Source organism: Calypte anna, chromosome 13 (genome assembly GCF_003957555.1).
Source record: "Calypte anna isolate BGI_N300 chromosome 13, bCalAnn1_v1.p, whole genome shotgun sequence".
NCBI classification, from domain to species: domain Eukaryota; kingdom Metazoa; phylum Chordata; class Aves; order Apodiformes; family Trochilidae; genus Calypte; species Calypte anna.
This window is the reverse complement of record NC_044259.1, coordinates 4,463,278-4,482,728: the sequence shown is the minus strand read 5'-3', so window position 1 is coordinate 4,482,728 and position 19,451 is coordinate 4,463,278. Positions and strand designations below refer to the sequence as shown.

At 40.9% G+C, this 19,451-nt stretch overlaps 1 protein-coding gene across 4 annotated transcripts in view; it reads right to left on the bottom strand.

The window, feature by feature from the left end:
- Positions 1-7,968: 7,968 nt before the first annotated feature.
- Positions 7,969-19,451, bottom strand: part of TENM2 (teneurin transmembrane protein 2) — a 426,310-nt gene continuing 414,827 nt past the window's right edge. For 3 of the 4 annotated variants that reach the window (XM_030458896.1, XM_030458893.1, XM_030458894.1), the window contains 4 exons: positions 15,884-16,180; positions 13,389-15,003; positions 10,650-10,780; positions 8,850-9,611 (listed from right to left, as the gene is read on the bottom strand). In XM_030458896.1, the coding sequence (XP_030314756.1) occupies positions 8,850-9,611; positions 10,650-10,780; positions 13,389-15,003; positions 15,884-16,180 (2,805 nt within the window). Of the gene's footprint in view, positions 9,612-10,649; positions 10,781-13,388; positions 15,004-15,883; positions 16,181-19,451 lie in introns of all 4 variants that reach the window. The other variant, XM_030458892.1, reaches the window with a different exon arrangement.

Genomic DNA, 19,451 nt, shown 5'->3' with positions numbered 1-19,451 from the left:
ATCTGCAAAGCCCTGTGGTTGCTCTGGCAGATGTTGTTTGCCTTGGCCAATGTCCCACCGGTCTCTGCAACCCTTGTTCCAGACTAAGCATCTGTAATTTTGTTCTATACATTTAGAACAATGTTTCTTCACACACATTGAGCTGTGTAGCCTAGGTGAGATGTGAGAGTTTCAGGTTCCTCTACCAAGGTGACTGTCAAACAGAATGCATGCAGCAGGCTGGGCTTCACATGACCCTGGGAAATCTGCTGGGTGGATTTCTGCTCTGTTTTGGCGTCTTGCAAAAGGGTTGTAACAAGTTTCAGACACCCTCAGACCCATCAGACACCTTCACCTGTACAGTGAAAAACAGCAAACAAACCATGGAAAAAAAAAAAAACAAACAGCCAGCAGCCTGGCGGAAACCACACAGACTTCTCCAAGAGGCTGGTGTGCAAGCTAGCAGAGAGTGGAAGAGAAAGAATAAACAATAAAGAAATTCAGAAACATGAATATAAGTGAAAGGCCAGATGGAAGTCAAGTGGGGAAGAGATGAGGACCTTTTCATAAGCCAATCAAGCTAAAGGAAGATTTCAGACGAACAGGAAAGTTTAATTAAGCCTTCTGCAAAGCCCCAGCCACCAGATTCTGGATTTCAAACGCAGTTTCGAGCAACGTTTGTCGCGCTGCTCCTTAGGAAGAATCCCTCGAGCAGAGGCACCGGAACAAAGGGAGCAGCGCAGGGAATGGGCCCCGCGGCCCTGCCCGTAGGCGGCAACGCATATCGAGAGACGAGCGGCCGTGCTGCCCGGTGCCGCCTAGCAGGGCCCGCTGTGCCGAGAACAGCCCAGCAGAATCCAGTGATGCCCGGCAGTACACACACTGTACTGTATGCCCGACCGACTCAGCTCGGGGGCCGAGCTAAGCTGTTCCCCAGGGGCAGGGCGGGCTCCGGGCCCCTCACAGCTGATGCTGCTTCCCTTGATGGGTGCAAGGCTCAGCACTGGGCTGCCAGCTGATGCTTCGTATTTCTGTGAAGATCAATGGCTGTGGAAGGCTTTGGTGACACACACACAAAAAATGGTTTACATGGCCTCGGGCCTTTCCTGGAATGATCTGCCTTCAGCGCACACAGGGAGAAAGTCTGGAGCGAGGAGGACTTGTCCTCTGTGGAGACATGTCAGGTAAGGGAGAAGATGGAGGACATGGATGGGGTCCGGGGACTTGCTGGGTCAGGAGAGCTGAGGGAGCTGGCCATCACACTGCTTGGCTATTCCCTGCTGTCTTCCGAGGATCATGGCAAAGGGGGAAGGTTCTGGGGTAAATGGCTGGTAATCCAGAGGGTCTTGCTGCCCTCCGGGAAGAAGGCTGAAGAAAGGGGCTGAATCTCCTGAAGTTCAGCAACGCGAAGTGCAGAGCCCTTTGTCTGGGGAGGAACAACCCCAAGCAACAGTACAAGCTTGGGAAAGCAGCTTTCGGAAAAGGACCTGGGGGTACAAGTCGACCATGAGCCAGCAATGTGTCCTGCCAAAGCAGGCAAACTTTATCTTGCGTTGCATTAGGGTGGTCATCACCAGCAGGTTGAGGAGGTAATCCTTCCCACTAGTGAGACCTGCCTGGAGGGATGGGCCTGGTTCTGGGTGACCTTGTACTAAGGAAAGTATTGGAGGCAGTCCAGAAAAGGGCTGTGGAGATGATGGGCTGGAGCATGTGTTATCGGGAGACAAGCTAAGGGAGCTGGGACTACTCAACCTGGAGAGGAAGTGGCTCAGGGGGGATCTTAGCAGTGTGTACAGACATCTGAAACGAGAGGTAACAATGAGGGAGCCAGGGTTATCTCAGCAGTGCCCAGTGACGGGACAAGGGGCAACAGGCACAGGAAGAAATAAAAAAAATTCTGTTAAAACATAAGAAATACTGCTTTTATTGTGAGGGTGATTGAGCATTGAGGCTGTGGTCTCTTGCCTTTAAAGTTACTAAAAATCCAGGTGGACATGGTTCTGAGTCCCTGCTCTTAACCTCAGGTTAGCCTTCCCCATCCTGTGACACTGAAACCTAAAGGAGCTGAACTCCAAGTCCTCCATTAGCCTCCACCTACACCACCCCCTTCTTTTTAATAAGGGTTCTGTATTGTGAGAGGTGTGAAAGCTCTCCTTTTAGCTGCTTTGTCAAGGGCTTTTAAACAACCTGCTGACCCCAACCTGGGCAAAGACCAAGGCTTTAAGATAGGCATGTCTTCAGAAAGATCACTAAAGCGCAAAGGGGCAAACACAGATCTGTTTTTTATCTCTAGGAAGAACTTTTGACAGATGAAAAAAAGTCTGATTTATAAGTAAGAGTCTAGTGAGTTATTGACTGTTGCTGACCTCTAAAAACACAACAGCTGGGTTATTGATTTATGGCACTGAGTCATGTTTCTTAATGTTTTACTTATATTTACACGATATCTTCAGTTACTGAAGTTTAGGAAAGGAAACGTATTTGAAACAGTCACAAGGCCTGGGCTTTAGCAGAACAGGCAGTAGTACAGTCAACACAATTCTGCTGGCAGATTTTATTTTTAAATGCCACAAAATTAGACTAAAGCCCGAAGATGTCATCCAAAGATGTAGAACTTCTGTAAATACAATTTCTTCAGTAGCAATGCTGCAGAGCTGCTGTAACACAGTATGGACAGCATTACAGTATACTGCCTGCCACCTTCTCTACTCATGATGTCTTAACTGCTACTTCCATTGTAAATCCTATTTTTAAAGGATTTATAAATTGGATGCATTCACTTACTTCCCTCTGAAAGATAAGATGCGGCTCTCTCCCATGGTGTTTTTACCCCATTTAACTTTATTATTTGTGGGTTTGTTTTGTTTTGTTTTGTTTTATCCCCTTGGCTTAGAGGCACCACAGCAGTAGCCTTGACTCTAACCCCAGAACCATTAAATCTTTGGTAGAGGCTGACATTACACAAATATTTTAATAAAGAAATTCAGGGAAAGCATGATCTATTATATTAGATAGATATTTTGAAGAAGTACTGCAGAACTTGTGGAAACACAAATACTCCTCTGCATCTACAAGAGGTATGGGGAAGCCTGGGCAGGGCTGGTGGCACCTGGTAAGCTGTAGGTGAACTGAAGCCCATGGGCGGGTGCAAGGCACCTGCTGGGACATTGACTCTTGCCGTGATGCAAATCTCATGTTCTCCAGGTTAAGAGATGGCTCCTGGGGCCGGTGGCTGCAGAGAATTACCAGCCAGCAGCATGCAGGGGGTACTCACAGGCAGCTATCCAAATAATGTGTGGGAGAAGCTGGCAGGGGCAAGCCCCTGCCTTCTCTGCCAAGGCATTTCCCTGCCTGGGTCGTGTGACTGAATTCCTGGCTTAGATGCCTAAGCATGTCATATCAGTGCTTCCCCTTGCAGTTATTCTTTATTTTAATTATTTATTTGTGGTGGTGGAGAGGCTGAGCTAACATAGTCAGCTCTTGGTTAGCTGAGATTAAAATTACCAATGTAGCCTATTAGTTTGAGGGGTGCAGCTGGGAGGGTGCTGCAAAGCAGGTCATGGTGACTGTTGTGTGACCCAGTGTTGGCTGCTTGTTAAATGCCACTTGCTTTTCCTAGTAGCTCAAGTAATCCATCACCTGTTGGGTGTGCCTGTAGACACCCACAGTTCAGGGCTGTGACTCCTGGTCTGCCCAGCACTGCTGTGTTGGGTGAGTTGGAAAAAGAAAAGGCTTTACCAGCACAGGGGAGTTTGTGCTTTGACATTGTCAGTAGTATTGGCATTTCTAGAGCTCTTGGTCATTGCATGAATTGATCTTCATTAGGGAAATGAAAGACAGACATGACAAGTGAGACAGAATTTTTTCAACATTATAGACCTAAACAAGCAGTTACAACATGTAATATATGTACACTGGTACCTGCCAGCTCCAGGACACTCCAGTGACAGCCCTTGGCCCATGGAGCCAACTGTTCACTGTTTTCCATGGGCTGAAAGTGACTTTAATGCTGTAAGTTCTCTCTAATTCAGAAATCTGGTAAGTAAAATGTCTTTTGCAGCTGCCTCAGTGAGTGTACTGTGGTGGATGAGCGCCTAGCCCTCAGAACTTGGTGCTGCTGAGGTGGACTTAATTTGGCTCCAGAGGAGTGTCAGTTTTCAAATGCAATGAGTAAGGTTTAAACTAAGCTTTGTAAAAAGGAAACTTTCATGCTGCAGGCTATACTGGAAGAGGATGGGAAGGAACTTTTCCTGGTTGTCAGAAAAGATCAGAGGCAGATAGGTACCGGCACCTCTTCACTACCCCACATAGCTAAAGCCAGGGAGCCTTTTACGCTTTACTTCTGGCTAGTAAGGCCTTATTCCTTACCCCCACATTCAAAATTGCCCAGGGACAGTACTCTTATTTCCTCTGAATAAAAAATTATAGCTATAAAAGGTCTTTTCATCTGGGTATTTCCTGCAATCAAGAGCCTCGTGCTTACCATTTGTATGGTGTAGGACTTGTAAGGTTATCCAACCTCAGTTTGTAAGGCAAGATCTCACAGTTAAAATAAAGGCCACATGACTAAATAACTGACCTTAGTGTGTGGTTCTCATGCAAGATGACCACATGAGCACAGTGCAGTATGACAGGGTGCCAACATCTTTGCCTTTTGAGTTTCCTAGGGCTGCAGCCTCAAAGATGAATGTTAGACATGGGGTTCAAGCAGGACCAATTGTTTTAGAAGTGTTGGCAAGGCTCTCAGCAAAAGAGTCAACCTAACAGACATAACAGCACAAAGGAGTTAATGCAAATTATCTTCTTACATGGCTTTCTTGGATTCCTGGGGAAGGCTGATGCTGGCTTGCACAAGTAACTCTTGCCCAAAGGAGACTTGGGTCATGTGCAGTGCAGAGTACAGTTATCTAGTGCTTCTGTTCTTACTGCAATGATAAGCCCGAGCTACATGAAGGTCTGGGGTTTGCAGAGTAGTAATACAGAAACAGAATATTGTTGGCACATTCATTTTATGCCAGGAAAGTTCTGAGAGGCTACATTACCAAAGGGGTGAGATGTGAAAACTAGCATTACCAGAGCCAGGCACCCATGCAGCGTTCAGAGTGACTCTGTATCATTTCAGAGGTCTGTGTTTGTGTGGTGGATCCATTCGTCTGGCCTGGCTCTGGAAGAGCTTCTGTTGGGGCCTTTATCTGGGACACACTCCCACTAGGAGCCCACTAGGGAAGGCTAACATGGCACTGCTGGGGGCAGTGCAAGGAGGCAAAGGCCAGCACCTCTGAGCATCTCATGGGCACAGCTGCCCTCAAGCGGCCCAAAGACTGGATAGTTTTTTTCATGCAAAAATGCAAGATTATAAATACCAAATTCCTTCAGTTGCAGCAATCTAATAGGAAAAAAAAAAAAAGTGCTCTACTTCTGATTCTTCATCTGGTTTCAGCTTCAAACAGAAGCCTGTTCATGGACTTGTGCTTGCTCTGCAGATACCTCAGTTTACGCTGGCATGTGGTAGGACAAACCTTCATCAAAAGCTCCTGGGCTCATGCTCTGTGCCTTTCTACAGCCAGGACCACTTTTCAGTCCAGGTCCTTTCATGGCTGCCATTGGCCTGTCCTGGTCTCACTGTTGTTCCAGACACTGTCATTGTTAAGGTCACCACTTACATGCTCTACCGTAAGAAGGATCCCATTTCACGTCTCCTTGGCATTACTTTAGGTTAACTGCCAGTTCCATACAGAAAAGTGTAGCAAGCAGGACAGTGGAAAAGCAAGATTTGGAGAGGAACAAGAGACCAGTTACAGGGGAGTGAGGAAAGGGAGTGTTGTTGAAAGGAAAAGGGAGAAAAAGATACCTCAATAAACAGTGGACCCCAGATGGGACTACAGGAAAGGAGGCCATAAGTGGTTGGCCATGGACACATCAGCCCAGTTATCTCCCCCATTTATGATGTGAAAAGCTCTTTAGTAGGGCCCCTAAAAGTCAGCTCTTTTTCCAGACAAGAGAGCATCTGTCTCTTAGTCATAATTATAAAAAGCAGAAATTCTTACATTCTGTTTGATGCAGCACACAAATGTTTTTCTAAGTAACTAGACCTACTGTGGCTTACTTGCCAAAAAGGACAGGCTGGGAGAGTTTGCCATGTGGGTACACTGTAAAATGTGGCAGGGAGTCTGTATGGAAACACAAAGCAAGTGTAGCAACAGGGTTGGGAATGCCTGGATCAGGTCCAATATAATAGGTGGATCTAAGAGAGCAAGGGTATTGCTCATGCTTTCCACAGGACCTCTGCTAAATTGCACAGAGGTTTTGGAACCCAAAGATAGTAATAGATATGACTAGCTTTCAAAAGTTCTTTTGAATAAAATCCTGATGATGTGTAGAGTTTTTTTGCAAAGGAGCTGGTTAGGGAGTTTACTCCCTACATATGTTTCATCTTCTTCCATAGTAATTAATATTTAAAAGGGTACTTCAGTTTTTAGTTTAACTCCATTTCCTTTTGAAGTAGCAGAATCTCTATGAAAAGGTTCAGATTTAGGAGAATGGTAACAGAATAAAGGGCACTGGGGATTATGCAACAGGTTCTCATTTCAGCACTCCCAACTGCAAGAAAAATTCAGTTCCAAAAATGACCTAAGCAGCTTACCAGCATAGGACAAGTGTAATACAAAAAAAACTGTGATAATGAAAAAGTGTCTTCACCTTGTGATATCATGTTTTATGCCCCCTTTAAAAAAAAAAAAAAAGTAATATTAATTTTTTAAGAGGTTTCACTTGTAAAGCACTGCCTGCTAACATAACAGCACTTCAAGTCCATCAGCACAGAAAAACATCTGCAGTGATGGACATACAGGGCTTCATCTGAAAATGTACCCAGACTCATCCTTTAGAGGATGAGTAACAGGGCAAACATAGGTGGGATGTTCTGGTCAGAACAGAAGGGCTACTGCCTGCACAGCAAAAATTAGATGCACTGAGTGCTATCAGTGTTATACAATACAGCCCCTGAACTGTTCTGCTTTAAAAATACCCTTGAGAGAATTAATGCCCCGTATCTACTCAAGCATTGCTGTCAATATGATGAATCATTAAAAAACTCATTTGCAACCCCAAAAGGAAATCTGTTCTCAAAATTAAGCAGAATTCCCTAGCTATATACTTAAACGAGATAAAAGCAGCAGAGCTCTGGTTGATGAGTAGTTCCCTTTTAACATCATCAGGAGTGATTGTTTGCTTAGGAGAGTGACTTTGATCTTACCTCCAGTTTTACATGTGGTACAAAGAAGCAGTCTCCCCAAAAAAGAGACAGGTTTCCTGGAGACTTCCTGGTTCAAAGCATGGCCTTCTGTCTTCTATTTAATATTAGATCATTGCATTTTCAAATTGTTTGGATGTTACTTTAATGCAACTAAACTAATAACAAGATAGAATCACGGCATTTTGTGGGTTGCTTGTTGTGAAGTGCAGAGGTGGAATTTCTAAAGGAGTTTTCTACTGAGTTTCTGCTGTCCCCTAAAGAGTTTTGGGTGATACATATGTAGGGTTTTGCTCACCCAGAGATCAAAGGGCCAGCCCTCTGCGGAATTCATGGTATAAAACAGGAAGTTATTTCAACATATGAGATGCTGTATGCATTAGTACACATTGAGAAACTAATCCTTTGTCACTTTAAAAATATTTCACAATGGAAGACTAGTAATTCACATGAGTTTTAGAGACTTTATTTATGTATAAACAATTTAAACACTTTGCCATAAATTATCTTTGCCTGTCTCTAGTCTTTGCTTAGCAGCAAATTAAAATTAATATAAAAACTCAATGAACAATTCATACATGTATATTACAAAAAAGTTCTTGTACCAAAGTTCTTATTAGACTTTTTTTCTTTTTCTTTTTCCTTTTTTTTTCTTTTTTTTTTCTTTTTTTTTTTTTTTTTTTTTTTTTTTTTGTGGTGACTGTAATGTGATTGTCTCAGTTTCTCGACCAAACAAACACACTAATAATTTTTAAATCTGAAACAGTGATTGTGCCTTCTGGCTGATGTATGTACAGGGTGATCTGACGTGGTGCCCATTTGCAATAGTGTAACACAATGCCCACAGCTCTACTGGAACTGATACCAACAAACTACTGAATCTAAACAGACTACACCCTGTAACTGTGTTATACTGTCCACAATGGAAATCTTCAAAGACAAACAGAGTATGAAATTTATCTGTAGTGATTTATAGCCACCATTTTGAATGTAACTTTACACTCTGCCCTCTTTGAATAAGTTAAGCTTCAGGCCAGACAAGTGGAGGGTCAGAGTGCAAGTGTGGTTTTGTTACTTTTAAATATATTTTCCTTTACTATTTCCAGTGTGCTCTCACTTGCATTGTCATTGTCCTCCAGTTGCTACACACAAATCACCCCAAAGTCATGTTTTAAATGCACCTGTATTTTGCTTTAAATGAAAACCTCCTGGATATTTATCAAATAAGCAGTCTGAATCATCTGTGTTTCATCAGCTGGTTAGTGAAAGTGGCCCACTTGGATTTCTTAGTTTGCTCACGTGTCAATGGAGTGAGGTAATACAATACGAGGCCTTCTTTTTATTTTTTTTTTTAGACCCAGAACAAGTGGGTAATATTTCAGGGGTACTTTTTAATTTGTATGGTGAGAGTTTGCAGTCTGGCTTTAATCCACTTCAGGATGTGGTTTTTAATCACTTGAACAGCAGCATTGAACTCAAAAAATATGAGCTTTTTGCCACTTACTATCCCAAAGTAGCTCAGCCTAGTGCCCCCATTTAGGTCTTCATCTCCTTAGGAGAGGAGATAACAGTTACGACTACTGATTCATCCAGCAAAGGATGACAGCAGGTTAATTAGTTACCTCTTTCCCATTTCATTCTGTCTTAAAAACTGGATGTTGCTGCTACTGTCTGCTAGCTCTGGGTACTGCTCCACAGGCAGGACATAATATCCCTCGTAACCTTGAACCCTTCCTGTGTTCAGAAGCTGCTGCTTTTCTCCGTCTGTCCATAAGCGGCTGCCCTCGCGGCCATCCCGTGCCTTCTGCTGCTCCTTGGCCCAGGCTGACCCCAGGGCTCGCTGCCGAGCCTGGTCAAGCACTCTCGCCTTCTCCTCGTCCACTGTGTCGGGGGTCAGTCCGTAGCGGATGTTGATCAGCAGGGTGGAATACTGAAACTCAATATTGGTAAACCTTCGAGTCCTCCCGTTAATGAGGAGGGTAGGCTGGGAGACAGTGACGTTGACTCCACTCTCCAGGACCTTCCTCCCACTGGTCATGGCGAGGGTGACCAGGTCGCTGTCAGCTGAGCCTATCTTTACAAAGTAATGGGTATCCTTCCCCTCGATGCTGTAGTGCATTTTTTCCAGGTAGTGAGCACTGTTAAGGATAGAGGCAATCTTTCTGCTATCATCTGTGGCTATGCTGGAAATGCCTGTGGTTACACGGCCTTCCTTCACAGCAAACATGATTCCTTTCCCAATGATAGGAGTGGTTGTTGCAAACCAGTGACCTGCTTTTTCTCTAACACTGGCATGTAATCTTTTTGATATGACCTGTCCCTCAAGAGCCATGAAAGCTTGGTTGTGTCTTTCTGTTGCCTGCTGAACTCCTGTAATTAGCTGGAGAAAACAAAACAAAAAAATACCAAAGAAGATACAGATCTGAGAATACTAATTTCAGAGACCAATAATAATCTTTGCTTTTAAAGGAAAACAATGCAGTGAAAATTTCAATGCTGTGGGAGGACCACCCTCACCCTCATTGAATTCACATTCAGGATCAGGTAAACACTCATTTTGAAATTATTTTACTATCAGTAATACCTAATAAAATAATTCTTACCAATCTATGTGTTGTAGCATGAAAGTACCACAAATCTCACTTTTGGCAAATTGTATGCTGTCTGTTACAAGAATAAGTAAGACTTAAGTCTAGCACAATTTTAATTAGAGCCTAAACCAAACAATTTATTAAGAGATGGTACTTCTGGACATTTTCATCCAGAGATTTCAACCAGTAGATATAACTAATATGCTTATGAAAGTAGACCTTTTTGAAAATAGAGGAGATTTGGGCTCCAGATTACCAAAGCAATACATGAACAGGAGATTTAGATTCTCAGATTTCTTAGAAGCCTCTGAAGGCAGTATATTTACATTTTTATGAACATTTTACATGTCTCAGCACAGATATGAAGTGAGGCTCGCATAGGCTTAGTTTAAAATTGACCTAGTAGTACTCTTAAATTCCAACCCATTAATAAACTTAGTAAACTTTAATAAACGTCTTTCTTAGCAGTACAGCAAGTACCAACTTATGTTTATTGCAACACATACATTATTAGAATGGTTTTACCAAAGGTACTACAGATGATAAATTACCCTGACAATGTCTTCGTTTGTCATTGCTAATCAAGTTAATCAAGTTATGACTTGTTAATCAAGGAACAACTCAATAAAAGACAAACTAATGACACTGTAATTACGATAATAACGAAGGCTGGAAAGAAAGGCGTATGTTGATTAGTATAAATCTAGCTGTACTCACTTCTGCTTTACACTCAAATAAATACTTGGCCTGCTGTAACTACAGAACAGCCAGCCAATCTATTCATAGAGTGGGGCAAATTCATCAAGAAAAAGAATATTTCTGCCTACCTGTCCATTTTCACATGATTGACTCTCGGACAACTCATATGGCGGTGCCACAAAGTACATTTTTGCTCTAGGAAAACCAGGAATAATGTTGCTAAGCTGAAATCCAAACATCACCAACCAGCTTTTGACATCTAAAAATCAAAAGTAAGCAGGCAAGTAAGATATAAATTTGTATAAGGCTTATAAGAAATCAAAATGTTTTGGACATCCATCCTTGACTCCCTTAATTTCAAATAGCAGTAGAACTCATAATTTGTGTTACAGCATGGAACTTTACAGACTTGTGATAATCCACCACGAACAGGCACAGCAAATACTGCTTTAAATTAACCCTAAACAGTTCTTCAGGAATATACCACCTTTTCCATTCTTTTGCCATTACAGCACATGGATTATTATTTTACTCTATGCAATGTTTATCCCATCTGTGACACCTGATGTGGCTCATGTAACCTATATTGTAAACCTGTATTGTAAAATAGTGGGTATTTAGGTTAATTCTCCTAAAAACATCTGCAGAGTCCTTTGAGAAAAATACATGGCTTCCCTTCTACACCCTGTTTCTATCAGCGGTCATCAAGTCAGGGCTCCATTAAATGCAGCGAGAAGCTGAACTTGTAATTCAGATGTCTAAACTTAGGTACCAAGAATATCCTCCCCATCTGTCCAGGCCCAGTACAGAAGGGTAGGAACAGCACAAGAGCTTTGTTACAGCTTTGGGAACTTCTGTCTCTGGGTTTGACCAGTAAAACTGTGTCTTTATATGTAGTTGAAAGAAAGTTTATTAACTAAATTAATAATGGTAATTCTACCTCAGCAAGTATTAAGACTTACTGATGTATTTTATTAATCAAACTGGTGTTTTTAAACTAGAACAATTGAAAAACAAGGGTCTGTAATTTTACATTTCTGTTTCTGCTTCTCTTTTCTAGCTGCCATGGAGGTAGGAAGCAGTGTGGGGGCATGGCCAGTTCCCATTTGATTTGGACTATGTCCTGAACCGTTTTTCATTTAAAAATCTCTCCTTTCTTTTCCAATGGCCTTCTTCTTCACTGGCCTATGATGGCTCCTGGTACTGCTATTGTCACTTCTTCACATGAGCCAAACTCCTTGTTTGAGAAGAGATACCACTATTGCAAGGCACTCTTGACACCAGGGCTGCCAGCTGAGCTCAGGGTTGCTGCAGTAGGTAGGTACACAGCAGGCCTGCACTGCATGACCTCATACATGACATACATGCTCAGGCACAACACAGCACGTGCTTTGCTGTTGCAAAGCCTTGTTTCCACAAAATTTATAAGAGGAAATGCTACAGAAAAAAAGTGTAATACTTCTTAGTTGTGGACATCTGACAGCACAAGTTATCTTTTCTTAGCTCTCCTGACATTACAATAAGCACCAAAACATTGCTTCTATGAGGATATTTGTATGTATCATGCACCAAATGGTGCCTACCATGTTTTTCCTCTAGCTCTGGGCAGCACAGGGTTACTGTTCCTTTTTAAGGCTTTAATTTATTAATTTTATGGTATAAAGGTATCCCCTGAACAATTCACTTAAGCTGCCCTAATTCCACAAAAACAGAGGATCCATATACTTAGTATATATACTTAGTATAAATACTTAGTATTTAGCTTAGTATTAGCTTAGTATTAGCTTAGCTAATGTGCTTTGCAGCACTGCACCTGATACAGGAATTCCTTTTCATCAAAACCTGAGAATAAAGAGTTTCTGGGGTTAACAGTAAGAATGTGTTGGGATCAGGAAGTTTCTTGTTTGGTTGTTTTGTTTTAAATTATGACAACCAGTATGCCAGCCAGATCAATTCTTATGTAAGGTATCTGCTTAGTCCATGCAACAACAACTCTTTTCATCACTAGTGAAGCATTTTAACAGACTACAAGGTATGTGTTATACCAAAATGCAGTATAGCTTCCTAGATTTCATCCAGTGGATGGATCAATTATACAAATGCAATTTCAGAATGTATCAAAATATCATAAAGATGACAAAATCCAAATCACACTGGTGGATGAACAAAAGGAATTTTGTTGAATGTAGGACAATAGAAAAGTACTTAGAATTATTCTCTTTCTCAGCTCTATACAATCCATAACATTTCCTAAGTATTTCAGAAGGAAATGATTTTTAAAAGCATCAAGATTTTTGTTTTAAAGACTAAAGACTGTTTGCATATTAAAAGTTAAATGAGAAAAATAGGGGAAAATAGGTTTAATTAATTCCATTCTTGGTATTAATGTATAATGTGCCATGGGCTCACTCAGCAGTTAATTTTGAAAGTAGCCCTGAAGGGCAGAGATGCTGAGCAGATCTGGTTCCTGATTTCTGTGACTAACTTGCCAATGATTCTTGGAAGTGACTTCACTTTTCTTTGTATGAAATTAGAAATAGCACATCTTCCTACAGTGTTAGTTCAATAGGAACAGCGCTATGGTTGTACTTAAACTGAATATTTACACAAAATACAGTGGGCTTTTTGGTTTTTGTTTTTTTTTTTTCCCCCATGCATAATTCATTGTGGCTTCTCATTTAGTACCACTCATTCAGGGAGAAGCAGTAACAAATGATCAGGACTATGCAGCCCTGTTCATAGCACAAGAAGAAAAGTGGCCCAGCATTGATGGGAGGATTTCAGGAAATGGCCAGTAAAGAGAAATTCTTTCCCAAATCAACCTTCAAACCAGAGGGTAATTTATAAGAAACATAATGAAGTCTCACCTGTTACATAATTCTTTAGATCCAGTTCATTGCTGAGGGGGTTGTTACTCTTGAACATGTACAGATTGAAAGGAGCAGGTTCTTTACCAATGTTTTTCCACATGGTGTAGTCAGGAGATGTCCAGCGTCCAGCCAGGACATCATAGTCCCTTTGGGTGAAATGGACGAGTTTGGTTAAGGGATCATACAGCCCTCCATGGAACCCAATAACCATTTGGAAATCAGGGTTAGAATCATAATAGATCTCTCCATATGCTGTATACTGAAGTTGTTTGATCATGAGGCCATTGATGCTGAACACAGCCAAGGGTGTGCCCGTGTTATCAGAGGCAACGTAATATTCTTCCCCGCTGCTACTCTCCATTGCAAAGAGGTGACCTTGCAGGTCGTAGTACAAAGAGGTAATTTCTGAATTGGAATGATTGTAGACATGAGTTACCCTTGTTGGGTTGTGAAGATCAGCATAAAAGTACTGCAGATGATGCCCCAGGTTAGTCTTACAGGAAGCCCTTCGGCCAAGTCCATCATAGCGGTACTGAACACTCCACCCATTTGCTTTGTTGTAAGCTCTTGTTAAGAGTCCTTTGGAGTTGTAGTCAAATACATCTGAGCCTCGCTGACACAGGAATCCATCGTCATCAATTTTGTATGTAATGTCACCCAAGCGCGTAATCCTGTCTCTTAGGTCATAGCGCAGAGGCATCAACCGAACGCTGTTTCCAGGATTCAGGAGATGAAGGTTCCCATTCAGATCGTAACTGTAACGCCAGGTTGGCCTGTCGTTCACTGCTACGCTTTGCAGCTGCCCATCTCCATCGTAATCATAGGTGTATTTGGTTGTATTGGCATATGGACCAAGCTTCAGCTCTCTTTTGGTTACCCTTCCCATGCTGTCGTATTGCACAGTCATCCAGTACATCAGGGACCTGAACATTTCATACTGAACTTCTTTAATTCGTCCATGGGTATCAAAGTGCTTACTCAGTGTCATCACTGCTGTAGTAATAATTTGATTTATATCATAATAAATAACTCCAAATTTGCCAAAATGCTCTACCTTGCCAGAAATCTCATCGTAACGGTAGAGATCAACAGGGAGAGGTGTTTCACTTATTATGGGTTTGACACTTGCGATTCGAAAGCTGTTATCGTGATATGTATAATCAAACCTTGCATTGACCATACCTTCTTCAGAGAATCTGTAGATTTGTTTGTCAACAAGAGGGCCAATTTTACGATAGCGGATTGTACAAGAAAACCCTCCACTTTGCAGATTCACCATTTTTAGGACACCTGTAGTTTCATCATATCCAAAAGTTACTGCAGTGCTGTCATAAACTATTTCAGATAATTTGGACAGCTTTCCATACTTGTAGAAGACTTGTCGTCCAGTACCTAAAAATGATGTTTTCAAAATCCTGCCATCATCGCTGTAATCAAAAATTACTGATGCATTGCTTTCAGGGGGATTATAAATATTTCTAATGTAACCAATCGAGGTGTGAGTTGACATGCTGTGCCGAGCAACACTTGGCATGGTGACAGCATGAAGTCGATCTGAAGAATCATACTCAAAGATATACTGTCGTTGGCTCTGAAGTAGTAGTACCATTGACTATAGGGAAAAAATATACAGTTACTAGCTTTCAGCATGTGACCTCTGAGAGGGCATTAAAGAAAAGTAAAGTTTACTTAACAGGCACTAACGTTACATGAATGAAAAGAAAATCAGAGACATCAGTTAGGGGCACCAAACTGCCCAGGAACATTGGCAGATTGGCAGATGAGAGGATGTGCTACTCAAAAATAAGTATGCTGACACTGCAAAAGAAAGTGTAGGCTAGCAGCCTGTTAGCTATTTTCTCTTTAGTAAGACTTTTAATTTTTTTCCTTTTTTTTTTTTTTTTTTCTGCAGGATGCAGAGGAGTGAGATAAACTACTTGATTTATCTTTCCACTAGAAGTTGCAATTCACAATTATTACAGTGACATATGTGAGAAACTAAGCAGAGAACATCAGTTCTGGTCTGCTTAGAACAACAGATTCAAGGAGGGGAAAGGCAAAATTATATGTAATTGTTAAGTATTTAAGACACTTTTATGACAGAAATGTTTTAATTAGGCTATGTAAAAATACATGCCCATATTTTCATTGTGTAAATAATGACTAGAGATTAATTATCTGTTTCTACCTGAACCTTCTGTCAGGTTTACTCATGTATTCTTTGTCTTAATTAACCATGATTCATTGTGTTAGTTTATGTCATTATATGGCAGCCTAACTGCTTTCTTGAAAATAACAAAAGACAATTTTCCCATTAAAAATGAGTCAGATTATAAGGAATTTGAGAGCAGGTACAAGGGATTCTTGGCAGCCAGAATATGTAAAATTTTAGATAATTGGTGTGTGTATATGCTAGGTACAGAGCTTAAAATAAAGCCAAACAGTACTTTGTCTCTGTAGGTAATGTCAGAAGGGAAAACAACATCACCTACCTTTTCTAGGTAGGTGTAGCTCCAAACTTTCCCATCTGCAAACATGCGTGATACAATCCTGCCTTGCTTGTCGATATCTGTTCTCTCACTCATGGCACCGCGCTGCAGCCCAGCCAGGCGCCCGTTGAAGAAATAGGAGACGTTGACAGCAGCCAGGCCACTGCTGGGCAGCCAAAGGAAAGGACGCCCAATCTGATCGTAAATGATCCTCAGTGTAAATTTCCGGTGATCATCATAGATTTTTTCAGTACGTATGTTCCGGTCATAATCAATGGACAGGAGATTCCTTCCATGCACCTGTGGAATGAAAGAAATGCTGCATTCAGCGAGCAGTGGGCACTGTGTCTCTGGATTTTTAGCATGTAAATAGGATTTCCCTGCATTTTGGATGTACAAGACATCTTCCTATTAACTGGCTCTTACTTTCTAATGTGTAATTAAGAGTGTTTTACTGGGACATATCCCACTCCCCTGCAACATGAGAACTGTAGTCTTACAGACAAAGGCTTCATTACTGTCAGAACTGATAGACTTACTGATCATCTAGGTCTTGAAGTGCAGAGCATGAGCACGAAGCAGAGAAACAAATTATTTTGCATGGAAGCATTTTTTCTGCTTCTGCTATTGGTAGTTCTGAGCCTGTCCCCCTACAACGATGCAAAGAACAACAAAAGAGATCGTAATTTTGTGTCTTTGTTGAGGCTTAGTCACTTAGGCTCTGTAGCTGCTACAGCCTGCTGATGAACTCGTTTTGATTTCGTCATGTACTTTCCAAATACTCAATAGTTCCTTCTCAACCAAGTCCCTTGAGGTGGATTTCATCTCTTCTGATTAAAATCCTGATCATACAGGTTGGGAAAGGTGGACTTTCAGCTTTGTGAAACAGAAGTGCTAAATAATTAGATTTTTTCCCCCCCAGTTATAATTTTCAAATCCAAGTACAGCATTTAAGTCCCAGATTTTTTTTTCTAATAAAAAGGCAAAAGAGACAAAGGAGTGTAAGAATGTCAAATGGAGAGGCTTCTAGTGCTACACTGAAGGACAAAAATATATTCACTGGAGGCAAAGCCCCAGAATTCAAGCTAATCTGATAAATTTTTTTTAAAGTAATTTAACTGTAGATGCATCATTAATAAAGAAGTCTTTAAATTAGATATAATTTGAGAGCAATGTCTACTTAAAAAGTATTAATTAGTTCCTGGGAATTTGTTCTTCAACTTACTTTTTACAGTAGCTTTGATTAAGCAACATTTTCTCTTACCCAAAATTAAACTGCACATCAAACAATAAGTAAATTAACCCTGAACCTTTCTTCAGGACTTGAGAGTTATTCTGAGATATTTCCACTGGCAGGGGTAAAACAATTCCCATTCCAATAGGAATTCAGTTATAAAGAAAGCAAATTTTAAATTAATACTATCTTGTGTTTGTAAAGAAGTAATTATTTCAAATTATCACTAATTATCCTAATTTTTTCCATGAATAAATCTAGCCCTTTAACAGTTTGCATTTCCTCAGTGAGCAATCATTAGAATTAGGTCTTTTCTGTAGGTTTCCCAAAGTTTATCCCAGCAACAACTTCACCTGTGACTCAAAGAGAAGGTTTGGGTTTTTTAAATACCTTGGCAAAACAAAATCCTACTCTGTTCCCCCACTGTAATGGAAACAAAGCCAAACATTAGCACTTTCTCAACTGGTTGCTCTGGTTGTGTAAATGTAGGATCAGTCCTGGTGACAGAGGCATATCAAACCCTCTCTTTCCCTTGAGAAAGGAGGAGAGAGCTTTTACTTCTCAAAAAAATTTTGCTATAACATTAAAAGGCTAATGTGTGACTTAAAGAATCAAGTTTCATAAAGACAGGCAGATTTTGCCAAAAAATGTTGTTGTTTGTTTTATTTCATTTTTGTTTTTAGTTTCTGAAACTTCAGAGGTGGCATTTCAGGGGTTTATTCCCTCTATTACAGTAACTGTAATCTGCATGTAGGAAAGTTGGACTCCAGGTATCTTCCCTTTTCTCCAAAACATTATAAAGGTTATTAGGTTTTTTCCATATAAAATTAAAGTATTAGGGGTTTGTAGTAAGTGATTGCACAGGAGAGTTACGCACACACACAAACATTGCTTGAAGAATAAAGCATCGCTTGCTTGGATAATTCAGTGACTTAATTTTCTTTTGTAAAGGAAGTAAAACCAGAGAGTGTAATTGTAGTGTCAAATTAATTGTACATAAACCTAAACAAAACGACTAACACTCTTCCTGGTACTGGGGATTCAGGAGCTGGTTTCCTGTGATCTCTCAGGGGTCACCCAGCGCTGTGTCAGGTCCGAAGCAGTGTCCCCGGCTCTGTACCAGGACGTGCCACAGCTGTCCCCACTGCCACAGCCTCCCCTGCCTGCCACCTGCTCCCTGCAGTGGTCCAACACGATTGCTGCATTTCATTCACTAAATATTTTATAAAGATGAATTAGAATAAATGAGATGCAAACAAGTTCTATGCTTTCTCCCTCATTTTCAAATTTCATTTTCCATCCACTCAACCTGTTATAATCTCATGATTTTCATTTAAAAGAGCTAAATGGATCTATGATTATTGTTACAGGAACTGACACCAGACAATTAAATGTTGAGGTGTTGCTAGATAAAGCAGTGTTTTGATTTGCATAAACATGATGCAAGATAAGCCATCCCAGGCAAGGTTTCAGCTCTAAGACATGTTTAACTTCATCTAATTACCACAAGTATCTGTACTAAATTTTCAGTATTGAGAGTTAAGATTACAGCAATTTCATTTCAGGGTCCCATTTATTTTTATTTTGAACACCTGGTCAAAATGCAGAGCTGATCTATTTTCTACTTATAATCAACTTCTGCAGGTCAACACATCAAAAATGAATCAATTTAGTCATTAAAGATTATCTGGTAATCTCATTCCATTTTTTATCTAACCTTCTGTCTCTCCCCAATACGTGCATTCAGGGGACTTGTGAGAAACAGGAAAGTCATGCTAATTCAACACAGTGAACTAGATGTTAAGCAATAGGAAAATATGAAAATCTAACATCCCAGTCTTACTGTTCTTTTAAATGACTATGTAACTGTTTACATATATTGCATGTCATAAATCAAGATGATATCATCTTGAACACACAGAACTTCATGTCATGCCCAATGATAATGAATTACTGAAAGAAACAGGACTTGATCAGCACTACATTTGTTTTCTGCCCAGGATCTCAAAGCCCTTCCAGATCTGTACTTACAGAAGCAATGACATTTTAGACACATTTTTAGAAAAACATGCCAGCTAAGCTCAGAATGGGACTAATCCAGCTGCAACAGATCTTTAATTTGGCCAGGGATGGGTTACATGACCTGTGTGTCTTTCTTATCCTATGCTTATGACTGTAATTTACAGCAATTATTTTCCAATTGTGCCATTCAGGAAAGGGAATAAACACAATATGCCTGTCTCAGTGAATATGTAGGGGGATTTTAAAGAATCAGAACATAGCTACCCAAGCTGTAATTGCGTTTGCTCCCCAGGCCTAACTATGGTCAGTGTGCCA